The 17,845-nt window shown below is 40.4% G+C and overlaps 1 protein-coding gene across 1 annotated transcript; it reads right to left on the bottom strand.

Moving 5' to 3' along the window:
- Nucleotides 1–8,526: 8,526 nt before the first annotated feature.
- Nucleotides 8,527–10,053, bottom strand: LOC142181762 (uncharacterized). The gene is made up of 3 exons (XM_075255275.1): nucleotides 9,912–10,053; nucleotides 9,057–9,351; nucleotides 8,527–8,791 (listed from the first exon to the last, which is right to left on the bottom strand). Exons 1-3 carry the CDS (start codon nucleotides 10,051–10,053, stop codon nucleotides 8,527–8,529), a joined length of 702 nt encoding a protein of 233 aa, XP_075111376.1.
- Between the last annotated feature and the right edge of the window lie 7,792 nt (nucleotides 10,054–17,845).

The following is a 17,845-nucleotide window of genomic DNA, read 5'->3' as shown; positions in this document are numbered from 1 at the left end:
GATTTTGAGGTATTATCTGTACGACATTCCATGTGAGGTCTATACCGACCATCGGAGTTTCCAACACATGTTCAAGAATAAGGACCTAAATTTGTGGCACCAGGTATCGTTAGAGTTGCTGAAAGACTATGATGCATTAAGTAGGAAGGAAGAGAGTATGGGCACCTTGGAATATTTTATGATCGATTCTTTTTATTTGATGTTATTTTGATAATTTATGTTAGCGAGCAAGTTTGTACGATGTTGTTACACTTGTGTGCGAGTTCAGATAGGAGCCTAAGAGGCTCGAATTGGTTTTGGAGGTGTTTCGGAAGGGTTGGAATTGCTGATGCCTTTTGCTGGTGTTTCTGCACTGCAGTTCTGGCATTTGCAATGACTTGTCTGCAATTGCGAGTCCCGTTTTTGCAAAGTCGGACTAGCATATCGGATATGTTGGGAGGGACTGTTAGATTCTGCGAGGTGATCTTTCAATAGCTCAAGACTACATTGACTACAACCCCAATGTTGGTGTTGCCTACAAGTTTAGGATCTTATACTGTATATTGTGATGCATCGCATATTGGTCTTGGCGCGGTATTGATACAGGATGGTAGGGTGATTGACACGCATCTCGGTAGTAGAAGGTTCATGAGAAGAATAACCATGTGCATGATTTAGAGTTAGCATCCATCGCTGATGATTTGGAAGCACTATCTGTATGACGTTCAATGTGAGGTCTATACTGACCATCAGAGTCTCCAACACCTATTCAAGCAGAATGACCTTAATTTGCGGCAACGGAGATGGTTAGAGTTGCTGAAAGACTATGATATTATCATACTATATCATTCGGTGAAGGCCAATGTAGTGGCCGATGCATTAAGTAGGAAGGCAAAGAGTATGGACAGTTTAGAATATTTGATGATCGATTCTTTCTATTTGAGGTTATAATGATGATTTGAGGTAGCGAGTAAGTTTTAGGATGTTATTACACTTGTGTGTATGTTCGGATTGGAGCCTGAGGGGCTCGAATGGGTTTTGAAGGTATTCTGGATGGCTTGGAATTGTTGATGCCTTTTGCTGGTGTTTTAGCTCTATAGGTCTCGTATTTGCGATGACCTGTCTGTAATTACGAGTCCCGCTTTTATGAGGTTGCGATAGATGCTAGGTTTGACCAGGTGGTCTAGATTGCTAGATTCTTAGAGTTGGTTTGCTGGTAGAAGAGTGAGAAGCGGGAGGCCAAGAGGCCTTATAGTTCAGGTGGTTTCAGCAGTGCCTCATCTGGGGGCTAGTACTATTCCAACAGAGGTCGTCCTTATAGACCAATTCAGCCAGCTCGCCATGTTCCTCATGGTTCTTCAGTTAGCCACGGTTCTTACTATGCTTGCCCAACTCATCAAATTATTTAGTCTATTGCTGACATAGAGTTCTTACCGTGCTCCATCTGCCTAGGTTTCCACAGGCAGTTCTTTAGGATATGAGGGTCAGCAACCTTACATGAAGGGTTGTTATGAGTGTGGAGACTTGGGTGATCTCAAGAGGGATTACCCATATTGAGCAGGGTCCCACATCAGAGCTCTCAACCTACGATGTCAACACCAATAATTATACCACATGCATTATCAGTTAAGGGTGGGACATAATCAGCACGAGGTCACCCTAGAGGGGGATGTCGACTAGTTGGTGGTCCGACCCATTGCTACGCATTTACATTCAGGCTAGAAGCAGTTTCTTCCGATATCATGAACACATGTATTGTTTCATGTGCCACAGGGATGATCCGGTATTATTTGATGTTGGTTCCACTTATTCATATATGTCATTGTACTTTGCTCGTTATTTGGATATGTCCAGTGATTCTTTAGTTAAGCTTGTTCATGTATCTACATCGGTGGGTGATTCTATTGGTGTGGACCATGTGTATCGGACGCGTGTGGTGACTATTGGAGGATTAGAGATGAGAGTTGTTCTTTTACTACTTAGCATGGTTGATTTTGATGTGATTTTAGGCATGGATTGGTTGTCATATGACATGCTATTCTTGATTATCACACTAAGAATGTGACGTTGGCAATGCCGGGGTTGCCTAGGGTTGAGCGGAGAGGCTCCCTGGATTATGTTCCTAGTAGAGTCATTTCATATTTGAAAGCTCAATGGATGATTGGGAAGGTATATCTGCCATATTTGGCCTTTGTAAGGGATGTTAGTGCTGATAACTTTCCAAATATGTTTCTTGCAGACCTATCGGGTATGACACCCCACAATTATTTTGGTATTGATCTGGTGTCGAGCACTCATCCCATCTCTATTCCACCAATCGCATGGCACTAGAGGAATTGAAAGAGTTAAAGGAAAAGCTTCAGGAGTTTCTTGATAAGGGCTTCATCAGGGCCAGTGTGTCGCCTTGGGGTGCACCTCACATTGATGACTTATTTGACTAGCTTCAGGGTTCTATAGTGTTCTCGAAGATTGATTTGAGGTCGGGGTATCATCAGTTGATGATTCGGGATTTTAATATTCTAAAGATGGAATTCAGGACCCACTATGGGCACTATGAGTTTTTTGTGATGTCTTTTGGGTTGACCAATGCCCCAACAACCTTTCTACACCTGATGAATAGCGTGTTCTAATCGTATCTTGATTCTTTTGTCATAGTATTCATTGATGTGATATTAGTGTACTCATGCAGCCAGGAGGACCATGAGCAGCATCAGAAGATTGTACTTCATACTTTGAGGGAGAAAAAACTATATGCTAAATTCTCCAAGTGTGATTTTTGGCTTGATTCGTTGACATTCTTAGGGAATGTGGTGTCTAGTGAGGGGATCAAGGTTGATCTGAAGAAGATTGAGGCAGTTCAGAGTTGTCCTAGACTATCTTTAGCTACATAGTTTCAGAGTTTCCTTGGTTTGACCAAAGATTATCGTCATTTTGTAGAGGGTTTCTCGTCCATTGCTGCACCTTTGACTAGATTGAACCAGAATGGTGCTTCTTTTAGATGGTCTAATGAGTGTGAGGAAAGCTTTCATAAGATCAAGATTGCATTGACTATAGCCCCACTGTTGGTGTTGGCTACAGGTTCAGGATCTTACACCATGTATTGTGATTCATTGCGTATTGGGCTTGGCGCGATGTTAATGTAGGACAATAGGGTGATTGCCTACGTGTCTAGGAAGCTGAAAGTTCATGAGAAAAATTACTCTATTCACTATTTAGAGTTGGCGGTTATTTTTCACGTATTGAAGATTTGGAGGTACTATCTGTACGGTGTTCATGGTGAGGTCTATACTGACCATCAGAGTCTCCAACATTTGGTCAAGCAGAAAGACCTTAATTTGCGGTAACGGAGATGGTTAAAATTGCTGAAAGACTGATATCACCATATTATATCATCCATGGAAGGTCAATGTGGTGACCAATGCATTGAGTAGGAAGGCTGAGGGTATAGGCATTTTGGCATATTTACCAGTAGAAGAGAGGCCACTAGCCATTGATGTTCAGACTTTGGAAAATCAGTTTATGAGGTTGGATGTATCGGAGCCCAATCGTGTTCTTGCTTGCACATTCATCATTGTTGGAGCGTATCAAGTCTCGCCAGTTTGATAATCCTCACTTGCTGGTGTTGAAGGATACGGTACAGCGAGGGGAGGGGGTTGCCAAGGAGGTTGTGATTGGTGATGATGGTGTTATGAGGATTTGAGCCAGGATTTCTGTTCCAAATGTTGATAGGTTGATAGATTTGATCCTTGAGAAGGCTCACAACTCGCACTATTCCATTCACCTAGGTGTCACAGAGATGTACTGTAACTTTTATTTTCTCAAAGTCCACTAGGAATTGTGCCTAGGGTTAGTTTTCATAAATACAACATAAAGTACAACATTGGAGGGGGACATAAACCCTACCTCCCAAAAGTTGGATGTACACTTGATCAACAAATATAGACAACCAACTGGACCTAAAATTCTATTGAAGTTAGACCTATGGAGAGACACCAGTTGCCTATCCAACATTGATAGACTATCGTGTATACAAAAACATGGTGAAGGAAACCTATGTCAACTATACAAAAATGCACATGTGATCCTAAATCTACTAGACAAATGAGCTTGAAGTCCATGTTCCAAATACAACAAGATCTACATCTTCTAAATCTAAAAAGTAGAAACTTTCTATGGAATATAAAAAAACAAGTGATCATGGGCCAAACATTCTTCAACTTTACTTTGACAGTGAGACCAAAGAAAACCTAGTTGAAGAAGGTTAACAAAAAAGACCCAGGTAGGTGGGTATACATGCTGATTCTACCTTGGATTTCTGACAGAAGAGAGTGAGCATTTTCCTGCTGCCATCATCCACAACTTCTTGGAAGTTACAGATTGTGTAGATGGCTTATGGAATCTTGGATTGCTGCTGCAGCTGATGAGTTTCTACTGCTGGAAACTGATGTCTTTATTCTGTAAAGTTCATAGGTTTGGGACCCTATTATTGCCTTGTGTATGGTGTTTGAAGGCTTGTGATCCCTGATGAACTAGGTGTGGGCTCCCAGAAATGTGCTTCTATGAATCTGTGCAGTTGCTGATTTGCTTGAACTACATTATTGAAGTTGAAAGCTTAAGTAGCAGCTGCTGATGACTTGGATTTCTGTGGTTAATTGCTTTCAGAGTTGTCCCCTGAAGAGCTTCCATGATGTTGCTGCTACTGTGAATGTAGCTGAAGATGAACATGTATTAGTTCCTATAGGTTCTAGCAGTAAAGCTATGACATACCCTACAAAATTGACACAACTGCAGAAGGTTGAGCATTTGAAATGCTAATACCACTCCTTGCAATTGAGTCAATACTTTGAGTCCATCCTTAGTACCTGCAACAAGAAACAAACAGATTAGTGCAAAACATTCTGCTCCCAGGTTCTTGTGTATACTGGGAGCAGTGGTGGGTATCGTGTTGTGGGGTCATGACTTCTCATTGGAGGTATGGAAAGGAATATTGAGTGGTGATGGTTTGAAAAGCTGAAGGCTGATATATGACAGCCTATTGAGGGAAGCAGTTCTGCTCCCAGGTTCTTGTGTAAACTCAGAGTTTCCTAAAGGTTTGGACAGTGGACAAAGGTGTTTGGGTTGTGATTTCTGGAGTTTTCCTGGATCTGCTGCACTAGGAGTACAATAGTTTTTGGGTTTTTGTGGAGTTTGAAGCATTGGTGGCTATAATTGGATGGTTGGGTAAAGTTGAAATTGGGGTTGAAGCAGTGTAGGTTGAAGTCCTGCCCAGGTGATACAGGGGCTTCTACACTTGATACAGTTGCTGTATTAATTGGGTTGCTAGGATGTTTTTTGAACACATGTGTGTGGTTATGATAGATATTTTGTGCAGGAGAGTGGGTTCCCCAACAATAGTTAAAATTGAGGGAAATTAAACTACTGAGAGAGCATGATTCTGCAGTTGGAATTTCTGCTTTATCCAATTGATATGCTCCTAAGATAATGAGCATCATAGATGATAATATCACAATATGGAAGTACATCAATTGGGTGAACACTAATGATGGAGGAAAACCTATAAAAAAGAGCACAAAGTTAGAGAAAAAATGGCCATTGCTACCTAGTTTCTTATTTCTACTGACTGCATGCAGTTTTTTGTGTTTCAATACAGAGGGGTTTGCTCCTCGGTTCTTGTTGATTCTAGGAGCAACTGTAGGAATATGATAGAAGGTATATGTTGAAGCATTTTTATGGTGTGGATTTCTTATCTTTTTGGGTTTTTCTGACTGTTTTCCTGCACCTAGTGAAACTGGTTTTGTGTTTATAGGTGTAATGTGTTGTGTGTGTGTTTGTGTGCGTTTGTTAAGGTCTTCTCCAGTCCATTGTTCAATCCTTAGAATTGTTGTTAATACCACACTCTGAGTATAGGCCAATGGGCTTTGCAGTCCCACAGTGATGATACCTGCAAAAAAGAAAAGGAGGTTAGCATGGGCCAGAATTGACCCCAACTGATGCCTTGTGTTATTCATTTGGACTGACATTTGGGCCGCCATTTCTAAGGCAATATCAACCATATCCATGAGATGAGGCAGATGAGTTTGCATGTTGTAAAGGTACCAGGATTCTGCCGGTTTTCTTGTGCCTAAAAGCAGGAGTACCCAAGTAGTCTTGCATGATTTGCCCTATAATGTGGGCTGGGAGTGCAGAAGCAGTATGGAATTCAGTCAATATGGTAAATTAATGACTGAGCTTTGAATGTGAATCAGCACGACATTTTGCTTCTCTGTACACATGAGAAGCTCTAAAATCTACACATTGGGTGCACATATCCTTCAATTGTGATACCTTCATTTTCAATGTCCAAGGGGGGTCTTTATCTTGAGTCATCCATATGATCAAAAGTACTGAATCTGCTTCTAGGTGAATTTTGGTGAATCCATTAGCCAAACACCACTGAATACCCATTCTTGTTGCTTCAGTTTTTGTATAGTTGTTGGTGCCCTCCCCTAATGGAATAGCCATAGCATGAATGAACTGCCCCTGGTGATTTCTGATTATAACTCCAGCTCCTATCTTGCCAGGATTGGTCAGAGCACTACCATCAGAATTAATCTTGGCAAAGTCATTGTCAGGTTTGTTCTAGCAAACTTGATTAGAAATAGTGTGTTGCTGGAGGTTTTCAATGAAATGATAGAGATCCCCCCAGATGAGGGGCCAGTTGACATCAGGGAAGTTGGCTCTTAGGAGCAGGTTGATGTTTGAGTTGATTGAATAGAGGAACCTGGTTAAGAAAGTAGATCTTTCCCCATACATGGCAGTACATCTATTTTTCCACAAGTTCCAGCAAATAATGGTAGGGGTGGTGTCCAAGATGAGCTTTTGAACCACGTTATGACTCTTCTATAGCCACCATTTCATCATAAGCATTCTAAAAAGCGGTTCTCAGTGTGGACATGTACATGACCTCTATAATTCCTCTAAATGATTCTTGCAAAGTTGCCAGAACTGAAGAGGTGATCTACTATTTCATGAGCATGCACTGAGCAACAAACACAACTGCTGAAAAGGAGACCTCTTTCATCAGTGGGTAATTTGTTTCTTAGGGCTCTCCAAAGGCAAAATGACCATTTGAAAGGGATCTTTGTGTGCCATGTCATCTTGTTAATGGAGTTGGATGGTTTTTTGTTCCTTATGAGATCCCAAGCAGTAGCACAGGTGAATTTACTATTCACAGTAGGGGTCCAGATTGGCTTGTCAAGGAGATCTAGATTGAAGTGGATGGCTATCTGCTTGATCTCATGAATCTTATGAGCTGGGGCTGTTTCATTAAGTTTTTGGAGGTCCCAATGCCCCTTATTCCAGAAATGAGAAATTGAGATTCTGCCTGGTCTTCCTCCTCCTGTTTTGCTATTGGCTAAAGGGCTCGATCCCAACCAGTTATACCACTGGAAGCTGCAACTTCCATTATGCAATCTCCACTGGATTGCAGTTTCAACATCTTTTTTGTTGAACATCAGCCTTTTCCAAGCTTGAGATTGGCCGGTGTCCCATTTCTTAGATATGGGGTGAGATCTTTGACAATATTTGGCTTTCAGAAAGGAACTGCAAAGTGAGTCCACAGTTCTGAAATGCCACCACTGTTTGAATTCCATGACCTTGCAGGTATACTTGATTGTTCTAAAACCAACACCACCTTCATTGAGAGGATAAGATAGTTTTGACCATGATGCCCAATGATATTTGTGTTTGTCTCCGTCCATACCCCATAAGAAGTTTACAGTCAATCTTTCAATCTACTTCATTACTATCTTAGGAGAGGACACAATTGAAAGCAAGTGGATTGGTAGAGCCTGCAGTACATGCTTGATCAAAGTTGACCTTCCACCATAGGATAACATTTTACCATGCCAGCCTTTGATTCTTCCCACAACCTTAGAAATTAGCCCATTGAAGTGCATGATTCTGCTTCTACCAGTGTACAGAGGACACCCAGGTATGTGAGAGGTTAATATTTTCTGGTGAATCCTGTCACTTCATGAATTCTTCTAATAGTAGCTTGCAGAGCAGAGGGTGCAGTCATGAAGTGGCTCTTCTGTCTGTTAATGAGCTGCCCTGAGGTGTTCTCATAATTTTTAAGGACCCACATGATCTTTCTAAGAGAAGTTCTTTTGCCAGAGGTAAAGATGATGATATCAACTGCAAAGCTTAAGTGATTGATCTGTGGCCCTCTCTTTTCCATGTAGAAGCCATTAAACAGTTGGTCATGGTTCAAACTATTGAGCATTCTGGAGAGGAGTTCTGTGCCTATGATGAATAAAGATGGGGCCAGTGGATCCCCCTGTTTGAGGCCCCTTGAGGGTTGGAAGAATCCACATCTTGTACCATTAACAACTACAGAGTACCAGTTTTTAGACATTGTCCTCCATATCATGTCAATGATCATTTTATTGAATCCCATTCTTCTGAGCATTAGGAATGTGAAGCTCTAGGAAAATTTGTCATAAGATTTTGCCATGTCAAGCTTGATGACTACATTTGAACCCACATTTGGCTTCTTAATACCATGAACTATTTCCTGAGATTTGAGAAAAGGTTTTGGAAATAATCATAAGCAGCCTCTCTAGTATTTTCATCTCCCTGGATCCATTCACCTTCCTCATTCTTGATTTTGTGAATAAACAGTTTCCCTCTTCTTCCTCTGATCAAACTGTGAAAATATCTGGAGTTTGCATCACCTTCCTTGATCCATTGAAGATGAGTTTTTTGCTTCAAGACATCCTGTTCAATTTTTAGATATCTAACATATTGGGCCTTCACTTCATTAAGGGCTGTTCTGTCAGGATCTGCATTAGTTTGAGCCTAGGTAATTTTTGTATTTTGACCTTTTGTTCGAACTCCTTGGCCTTCAAACAAATATCTCCATATTCTTGTCTAGACCACTGACTCAGGGCATGACTTATTGCTTTCAACTTCTAATGAAACACCCACATAGGAGGCCCTTTTACCTCCCTGTTCCATACTTCTAAAACTAGAGGTAGGAATCCTCTATTGTCTACACAGCAATTGAGAAATTTGAATATTTTTTGCCATTGTCCTACCTGATATGAAGTTCCAGGAGTAGAGGAGTGTGGTCTAATCCTGTTGAGGCTAAATGAGAAACTGTAGCAGCAGGAAACATTTCTAACCATTGATCATTGGCAAGGCCCCTGTCAAGTCTTTTCCATACAATAGAACATAGCCCCCTTCCATTGGACCATGTGTATTTGGGACCATAGAAGCCATGGTCCACAAGACCACAGTCTTCAATCATGCTCAGAAACTTAATACTTTTGGAACTTTGATATGGAATTCTACCAATCTTTTTTTCTACTGAGGCAATGACATTGAAATCATCTATGACATACCATGGAACATTGCAGTTGGATGATTTGTGTCTTAGAACTTCCCACAGGGGTCTTCTGAGGATAGCTTTTCATTTAGCACAAATGACTGTTAGGTGGAACATTTTTCCATTTTTAGCATGTGTCATTTCTAATGACAGTTGTTGTTCATCATGATCTAGGACTTTAGTAGTGAATTCTTTATCCCAGAACACCCAGATTTTATCATTGATGTTAGAAGCAACTTGATGCATGGAAAGTTGGATTTTGAAGGATTTGATGTGAGAGTTGTCTAAGAAAGGTTCAAGGACAACTATGAAAGAAAGTTGATGGATTTGTTTTAGGATTTTGAGCCTTTCAATAGCTCTAGAGGTCCTATAGCCTCTTGCATTCCAAATGATTGTACTAATCATTGGAAGAAGTATTTTAGGTTGTGTTTTGGTGGGACACTGCTACTTCTAGCAGCTCTACTCCTAGTTAGCCTTGGCGAGGGACTCTTTCTGGATGAAAGTGTTGCAGGAGCAACATTTTCCTAGTTTGAATTTCCATTCACTGCAGCAATCAAGAGATCACAGTGTTGTTCATTTTCAAGATCTTCATCACTAGAATCATTGTCAATATCTTGTTCCCCAATTATTTTATCCTTAGATTCAATTGGTCTGTATTCATCTTGCTGCGGAGTATATATGTTGATAGGATATTCATGCAAGACCATTTCTAAAGGATGCAAGTGATTGTTCTTTCTGGAGGTGATGGTAGAAGCAAAAGTGGCTTTGTGTTTTTTGGATGTGAGGTTTTCATCACTGGTGGGTAGATATGATTCATTTCCATCTAAGGTTGGTTATTTACTGGATAGCATAGGTTGGGAAAGGGAGGGATTGATTATTACTTAGTTTCTGTAAGCAAGGGATTCCTCTGTTGCATTAGGTTCAAGCTTGAATCTTTTCTGGATTGTAGGACTCAAAAAATGAGTATCATCGGGTGGTTCATTGATGCTGATTCCTGCATTTTATTTTCTCATTGATTTCCTTCTCTTCTGGCTAGGTTTATTTTTTGGTTTAGGACTTTTATATTGAAATCTACAGATGCATGAGCTTTTCCTTTCAATAGTCTCCTAACCTGATCATCTTCTTGAGTTGGTAATTCCTCTTCAGAGTTGATGACTTCACAATGCTAAACTTCATCAGAGGATTGATGAACATGTTGAGTTTCAGAACTGGGAACAGTGGTAGTAAGGGATACACAGTCCAACCTATGGTAAGCCAATTGTGCACTTGCACACTCATGCAGAACATGAGGAATCCCCACCCCTGATGATACCCATTCCTAATTTTCTATAAGTTTTCCCTGATACTTCTCCATCCCTCCTTGAACTTCTTTATCAGATAGAGAAACATGGGGAGAATGGGATTGGGAAAAAGGATTATGAGCCATAGAATCCTTCACAACTGTATTTGCATTGGCATTTTGAGAAACAATGTGAGTAGCAAGGGTTATACCTAAGCTTTTATTAGTAGTAGTATACTGAGCAGAGGTACTAGCAGATGACTGATTTGCCTATTGTTTTGGTAAAATACATCTGCTGCTATTTCTTGTTCTGAGAGGTACATTTGAAAGTTTTCCTCTTTTTTATTTGCCATTCATCTTTTTGAGGTACTGTGTCATTACTTTGGTGTTGCTTTTCTTTTTGGTATTCTGCAACCTTTGTGTTGTCAATTTGGTCTTCTCTCCCTTTCTTTGTTTTTTCCTGTTGTCTATTATTTTGGTGTTGTTTGCTTGTTTTTGCATTTTCTGTGATCTTTTGCTGATTATTAGACTGTGAGGATGTTGCTGCAGCTGCTTCTTCCTTCTTTCTCTTCTGAGCTTCAAATTCTCTGATCTTAACTGGGCATGCCTAAAGATAGTGTCTCAGGTGTTTGTAGTGAGTACAGTAGGAAGGAAGGTTATCATATTGGACTTAAAGCCATTAGCCATCTCCATTAATATCTTGATCCTCATCATAGCCTAACCAGACATGGGTTAGCCTATCCTTGGTGAGATCAACCTGCATTTTTACCTTCACCACACTACCTCTAGTTTTTTGAAAAGAGGCAAGATCCAAGAAAAGGGATTTCCTAATTGGAGATAAAAATGAAATGAGTATCTCCATATAATATAGGTACCAAGGCAATTCAGGGATCATGATCCAAATAGGAATAGTAGGGGAGTCTTTATTTGGCTTGAAGAAAGGATTCCATGCTTCTATTCTCATCAATTGACCCTGAATGTACATGTGTTGTTTGGACCAGACAGTGGAATGATCATACTCATTGTCAAGATCAATGTAAACTGTCTTTGCATTGAAGTAAGCAATTTTAACCCCACCTCTTAGTTCAGTCTATGCAATAAAGCTCCTTCTGATGGTTTCCGTCTTTGGCATTGTGTGTTGGAACTTACCAACAACTGTGAACTTACATCTATCAGCAAATTTGACCATGTAGTCCTCTCTTTTAAATATCACAATGGGTTTACCTTGCTTGGTAGTGATGACTGGAGATGTAAATTGCAGGGGTGCAATCTCAGCCTCATGCCTGACCCTCAATCTAGTGACATAGGATTGGGTGACTATTGGAGATGGAATGGGGGGGGGGATGGATTGTTTGGTGATTTGGTTTTGGTGGAGTTATTGATTTCTTGAGGGTTATTATTTGGAGCTGGTATAGCCTGAAGGTTGGACTATATCTGAGATTGTGCAGAATTAACTGGGGGCTTAACAGAGGGTTTTGGATTTTTCTTTGAAGTGTGTGGTCGATCAAAGTTAGATGAAATTTTAATAGAGGGTTGCAGAGAAGGGGCAATGGGTACCTGGGGTTGGTTTTGAGCAGCAGGAGTGGCTCTGCCATTCTTAGCAGCCACCTGCGCTTCTGACGGAATTAAAGAATTACGCATATCATTATTTTGGATTGTTGTTGATGCAATTCTCATACAAGGAGATTCTTGAGCAATTGTAGGAGCTTGAGGGATTGCTTGCTCATTAGTTTGAGACACTTGGACTATTGGACCACCATTCACAACCACCTGTATTTCTAATGAAGAAGGCGACACTTGATCACCACTTTTTTGGATTGTTTCTTGAAATGTTGATTGACGATTAGGTTCCTTATGAGCTAGAGAGGATTTAGGAGTAACACATTCCCTCAATTGGTCAGTGGAAGTGGCTTGGACATTATGTCGAGCACCTGGTGTGCTTAGCTCTACAGAAGTTCCTTTTTGATGATTCGAGGAGTTTGGCTCAATAGATTGACATTGTGGTAGCATAGAAATGTTCTCCACAGCTGCAGAAACCATTTCACATTGGTTTTTCTCCAATCAGACACATGTAGCTTCTTATCTGACCAACCTGTTCTCGCTGGAGAGTTGCAGATGAACAGAGCTCTCAATTCCTACGGTGGAATGCTCTAAAAATTTGTGAGTACACGTTTCTTGAGATGGAGAACAATCTCTATTATTTAAAATTCCACAATTTGGACCATAAATTAATTGGGAAATGTCAGAAGCTCCCAGGCAATTTTTTGCTATAGTGATTGCACCACCATTTCTAAGGTCTGTAGCAACTGGGGAAGGGTTGAGGGGGGCGCCCACTTGGGGTTTGTATGCCATGTTAAGGCTCATCTTTAAAGACTTATCCGGTGGTTTTTCACCACCAGACGACGGAGTTATGGTCATTTCGGCATGGCAACGTCACTATTTACGTGAATCGCCTGTACGGAGAGGAAACAAGTAGATTTCGATTAGTATTTTGAGATATGTATACTTGAAACAACACTTTTGGTGGTATAGAATAAAGAAATATATTATTGCCTATGTCTCTTGGAGTTTTAATTGTCAACATGTGAAGTATGAACATTAGAAACTATGAAGGTTGATTCAGAGAATAGAGATACCGGAGTGGAAGTGGGAGAGCATCACATGGATTTTGTGGTAGGATTACCATGGACCTTGAATAAATACGACATAGTTTGGGTTATTGTGGACCGGTTGACTAAGTCTGCATACTTCATTCCGGTGATAACTACCTATTCTTTAGAGCGGTTAGCTCTTATTTACATTTATGAGATTATCCGTTTGCATGGCGTGCCCATTTCCATCATTTCTAACCAAGGCACACAGTTCACATCACAGTTTTGGAGAATAGTACAGCAAGAGTTGGGCACACGAGTTGAGTTGAGTACATCATTCCACTCTCAAAAGGACGAAAAGTCCGAACGCACCATTCAGATCTTGAAGAACAAGTTACGTTCCTGTGTCATTGGTTTTAAAGGTTCATGGGATCAGTTCTTCATTAGAAGAGTTCGCCTATAACAACAACGCCTAGCAGAGTATCAAGACAGCCCCTTATGAAGCCTTATATGAGAGGAGATATCGTTCTCCGGTTGGTTGGTTTGATACTGGGGAGGCTAGGTTGTTGGTCACTGACTTAGTCCGTGGTGCCTTAGAGAAGGTGAAAGTGATCCAGGAGCGGCTTCATACAACACAATCCAGGCAGAAGGGTTATGCTGATAGGAAAGTTTGTGATGTTGCATATATGGTGGGTGAGAAGGTTTTGCTCAGTGTTTTCCTTATGAAGGGTGTGATGAGGTTCGGAAAGAAGGGCAAGTTGAGCCCTCGCTATATTGGTCCCTTTAAGGTACTTGAAAGAGTGGGATATGTGGCTTACAGACTTGCATTGCCACCTAGTCTATCAGGTGTTCACCTAGTGTTTCATATTTATATTCTCCAAAAGTGTTTTGGTGACCCATCACATATTTTGGACTTCAACACAGTACAACTGGATGGGAATTTGATTTATGATGTGGAGCCGGTGGCCATTTTGGACAGGCATGTTCGGAAGTTAAGGTCAAAGAATATAGAATTAGTGAAATTTCATTGGAGGGGTCAACCGATCGAGGAGTCTACTTGGGAGGATGAGTGGGAGATTTGGAGAATATATCCACACCTATTTGAGACTCCGAGTATGATTCTAGACATGTTTGAGGATGAACATTTGTTTAAGGGGGGAAGGGGAAGAATTTAATGACCCGGTCAGTTTTTCCGTGTATTATAGTCTTGTTCCCCTATTTATTTACTCTTCTGTGGTCATTTGTGATTTTGTCAATTGCCGGGTTGGTTGGTTTTATTTCAAGAAGGTTTCGAACTGAATTGGGATACTTAGTCTCAAGGTTGGACGCATAAGTTGGAAGAGTTTACCGAAGTTTGGCTTTTATGTAGACGACTCCAAAATAAAGTTTTGGTGATTCCGATAGCTTTGTGTGATGATTTTGGACTTAGGCATATGTATGAATATTGATTTAGAGGTTTGAAAGTTGGTTTGAGGTTTTTTGGCGAAAGTTGGAAAGTTAAAGGTTTGGAAGGTGGAGAGGTTTGACCGAGAGTTGGCTTTGATGATATCGGGTTTAGATTTCAGTTCCAGAAGTTGGAGTAGGACCATTGTATCATTTGGGACTAGTGTGCAAAATTTGAGGTCATTTAGAGTTTATTTGATATGGTTCGACATTAGTTTTAGATATTGGAAGTTCATTAGTTTAATTAGGCTTGAATTCGGGTGTGATTCATTATTTTGATGTTGTTTGATGTTATTTGAGATTGCGAGTAAGTCTGTATTGTATTTTAGGACTTGTTAGTATGTTTGGATGGGTTCCCTGGGGCCAAGGTGTAATTCGGATGGAGTTCGGGTCATCTTTGGACTTAGAAGTTTGGCTGAAGTTTCTGATGCCTGGTGCTTTCGCACCTGCGATTGATTGGTCGCTGGTGCGAGTCCATAGAAGTGGCTTCAAGGTCATAGAAGCAAAAAGGGAAGCTGTTGAAGGAGTCCACAGATGTAGACGGATGGCGCAAGTGCACGAGGAGTCCACAAGTGCGAAGCCACAGAAGAAGACGAGTGGGGAGTTAGTGACCCTCCGCATCTGTGAAGGGAGTTCCGCATATGCAATGCCAGAGGTGCGTGTTTTTGTCTGCAAAAGCGGAAGGCTAGATTTTTGAAGGGAACCGCAGAGGCAACAAATTTTCCACCGAAGTAGGACCGTAGATGCGGTTAGGTGACCGCTGGTGTGGATTCATTGGGAGGTTATTATATTCGAAGTGTTTGAGTGTTTTCTCATTTTGGGAGATTTGGAACTCGGCTAAAGGCAATTTTTGAGATGGTTTTTGCTACACTCGAAATGGTAAGTGAAGTTTAATCACTTGTGTTAATAAATATTGATTACTCATTGATTATTACACCCAGTTTATGTAAAGTTGAAGTGAAATTTGGGAATTTTAGACCATGGTATTGAAGAGAGAGATTTGGTGATTTGAGGGTAGATTTATGGATGTAATTGGATGAAATTTTTATAGTTGGACTCGTAATTGAATGAGCGTTCAGAATTTGTAAATTTTGTCAGGTTCCGGGACATAGGCCGGGGCTGACTTTGCATATTTGATTGAAGACTTTAGCTTTATCATTTGGAATTATTTCCTATGGCTATTATTGATGATATTAAGTTATTTTGGCTAGATTCGAGCCATACAGAGATTGACACGCGTGGGAAGGGCTTGTTAAAGGAGTGATTTGGCTTGCTTGAGATAAGTGTCTTACCTAAACTTGGTTAAGACACTAGTTGCATGAATTATTTATGATAGCTACTTGCTGTGGATGCACATATGTGTGGGGGTTTGAGCTCATGTGCGAGCACGAGGGTATTTATCCATGTTCGCGGTAGTGCTTAGGCTATGATATGTCTAGAATTGATTGTTAAGCTTTAAAATATTCTTGTATTTGTAACCTTGTTGTGAAATATTTCAACCGTGCTTGAGGTTACATAGAGGCTAATTCCCTAAATGAAATTGATAATTGCTATTTTTGTGACGAAATTGCAATTTGAGCTATGATGGCACACTTTGCACATGCCTACACTTTAGCATGTCATTTATAGCAGTCCAGGAGCCTGGGATTTGTTATTCATCATATACATGTATTCATGTATATTTGCTTATGTGTGATATGATTTTGACTGGATGCCTGTGAACACGCCGGACAGATTGTGTTGTTACTCCTATGACCATACCGGGCAAAATGTGTTATTATGCTTGTGACCACGCCGGGTGGATTATGTTGCTACGCCAATGACCACGTCGGGCGGACTATGTTGTTATGCATCTGACTATACTGGGCAGATTACACTATTATGCCTGTGACCATGTCGGGCGGATTATGATATTGAGCCTATGATCACGCCCGGTTGGTAGCAAGTTGAATTGGACGTGCATGCGTGTGGATAGGCATCCATCCCCTAGGGTCATGATGAGTGGAGATTTTACCATTTACTAGTCTCTTTTCTTTAGTTTATGTATCCGTTAATTATTATATGAGGTTGTTTATGGTGTGTATTGCTAGATTTTCAGGTAAATGATGCCATGAAGAGAGTTGAATTCAATTGAAGTGGAATTGAGCAAAAAATATTAAAACACGTTCAAATTGCATCAGTGATTTCGCATCTGCGGAACACTGTGCACTTATGCGATCTCGCATCTGCGAGGAGAAGGCCGCATCTACGAATATTAATCAACCTTCGCTGGGATCACATCTGCAAGTGAGGAACCACTTCTACTGACGCGCTTCTACGCTTGGAGTCCGCTTATACGGTCAATTATCCGCTTTTGCGGAGTAGGCATTTTCCACCAAATCTCGCTTCTGCAAGCTTTCATCCGCATCTACAAAACCTCACCTGCGAGGATTATTCTGAAGGTGCGGCCAACAGGCCTTACACCTGGGTAGGATTGACAATTCACATTTTCTGAATTCGAAACCAACAAATACACAACCTGGCTTATGGAAAATACATCTTTGGCATCATTGGCAGAACTTTAAAGTATTTTTGAGTCTCTTTACTAGAGAACACAAGTTTTGGAGCTAGGGTTTTTGCACACATACTTGGGTTTTGAAAATTTGAAGCTTTTGATTGAGAACTTCTTACCCATTTATGTTCATTTCTTCATTTTCTTGCTTTGTATTAAATATCTAAATGTGTAGTATTTTTTCCAACACTTGAATCTTGTTTATGAAAATATTCATATTTAACGTGTGGATTGAATATCTTGTTGTGCTTATATATTGAACGATTTTTATTTATTATGAAGTGAGTTATTGTTTCTTTGATTATTCTTGTTCTTTAATGTTTCCAAAAGGATTAGCTAACCCTAGGACTCGCCCATTTACTTCGAATTAATTTTGGGAAAGATAATTTGGGGTTGGGAAAGATTAATTAACAATAACTCGAGGCTTTAACTCTCACTTTATAGCTTCTACCTAGAGATAGGATTGAACTACTTATATCCATATTCGGGTGTTCTTAATATCTTAATTATTTTAGGGATAATTCAATTAGGAAGTCTTGTTACTCTTCGGAAGAAGCTAATATAGAATTATTACATGAGGCTAATTAACATAAACTCGCTCAAATTTGTAAAATCGTGAAATACATTGGATCATT

The sequence above is a fragment of the Nicotiana tabacum genome, chromosome 6, assembly GCF_000715075.1.
Source record: "Nicotiana tabacum cultivar K326 chromosome 6, ASM71507v2, whole genome shotgun sequence".
Taxonomy (NCBI): Eukaryota; Viridiplantae; Streptophyta; class Magnoliopsida; order Solanales; family Solanaceae; genus Nicotiana; species Nicotiana tabacum.
Note: the sequence above shows the minus strand (reverse complement) of the source record. Positions and strands in the feature narration are given on the sequence as shown.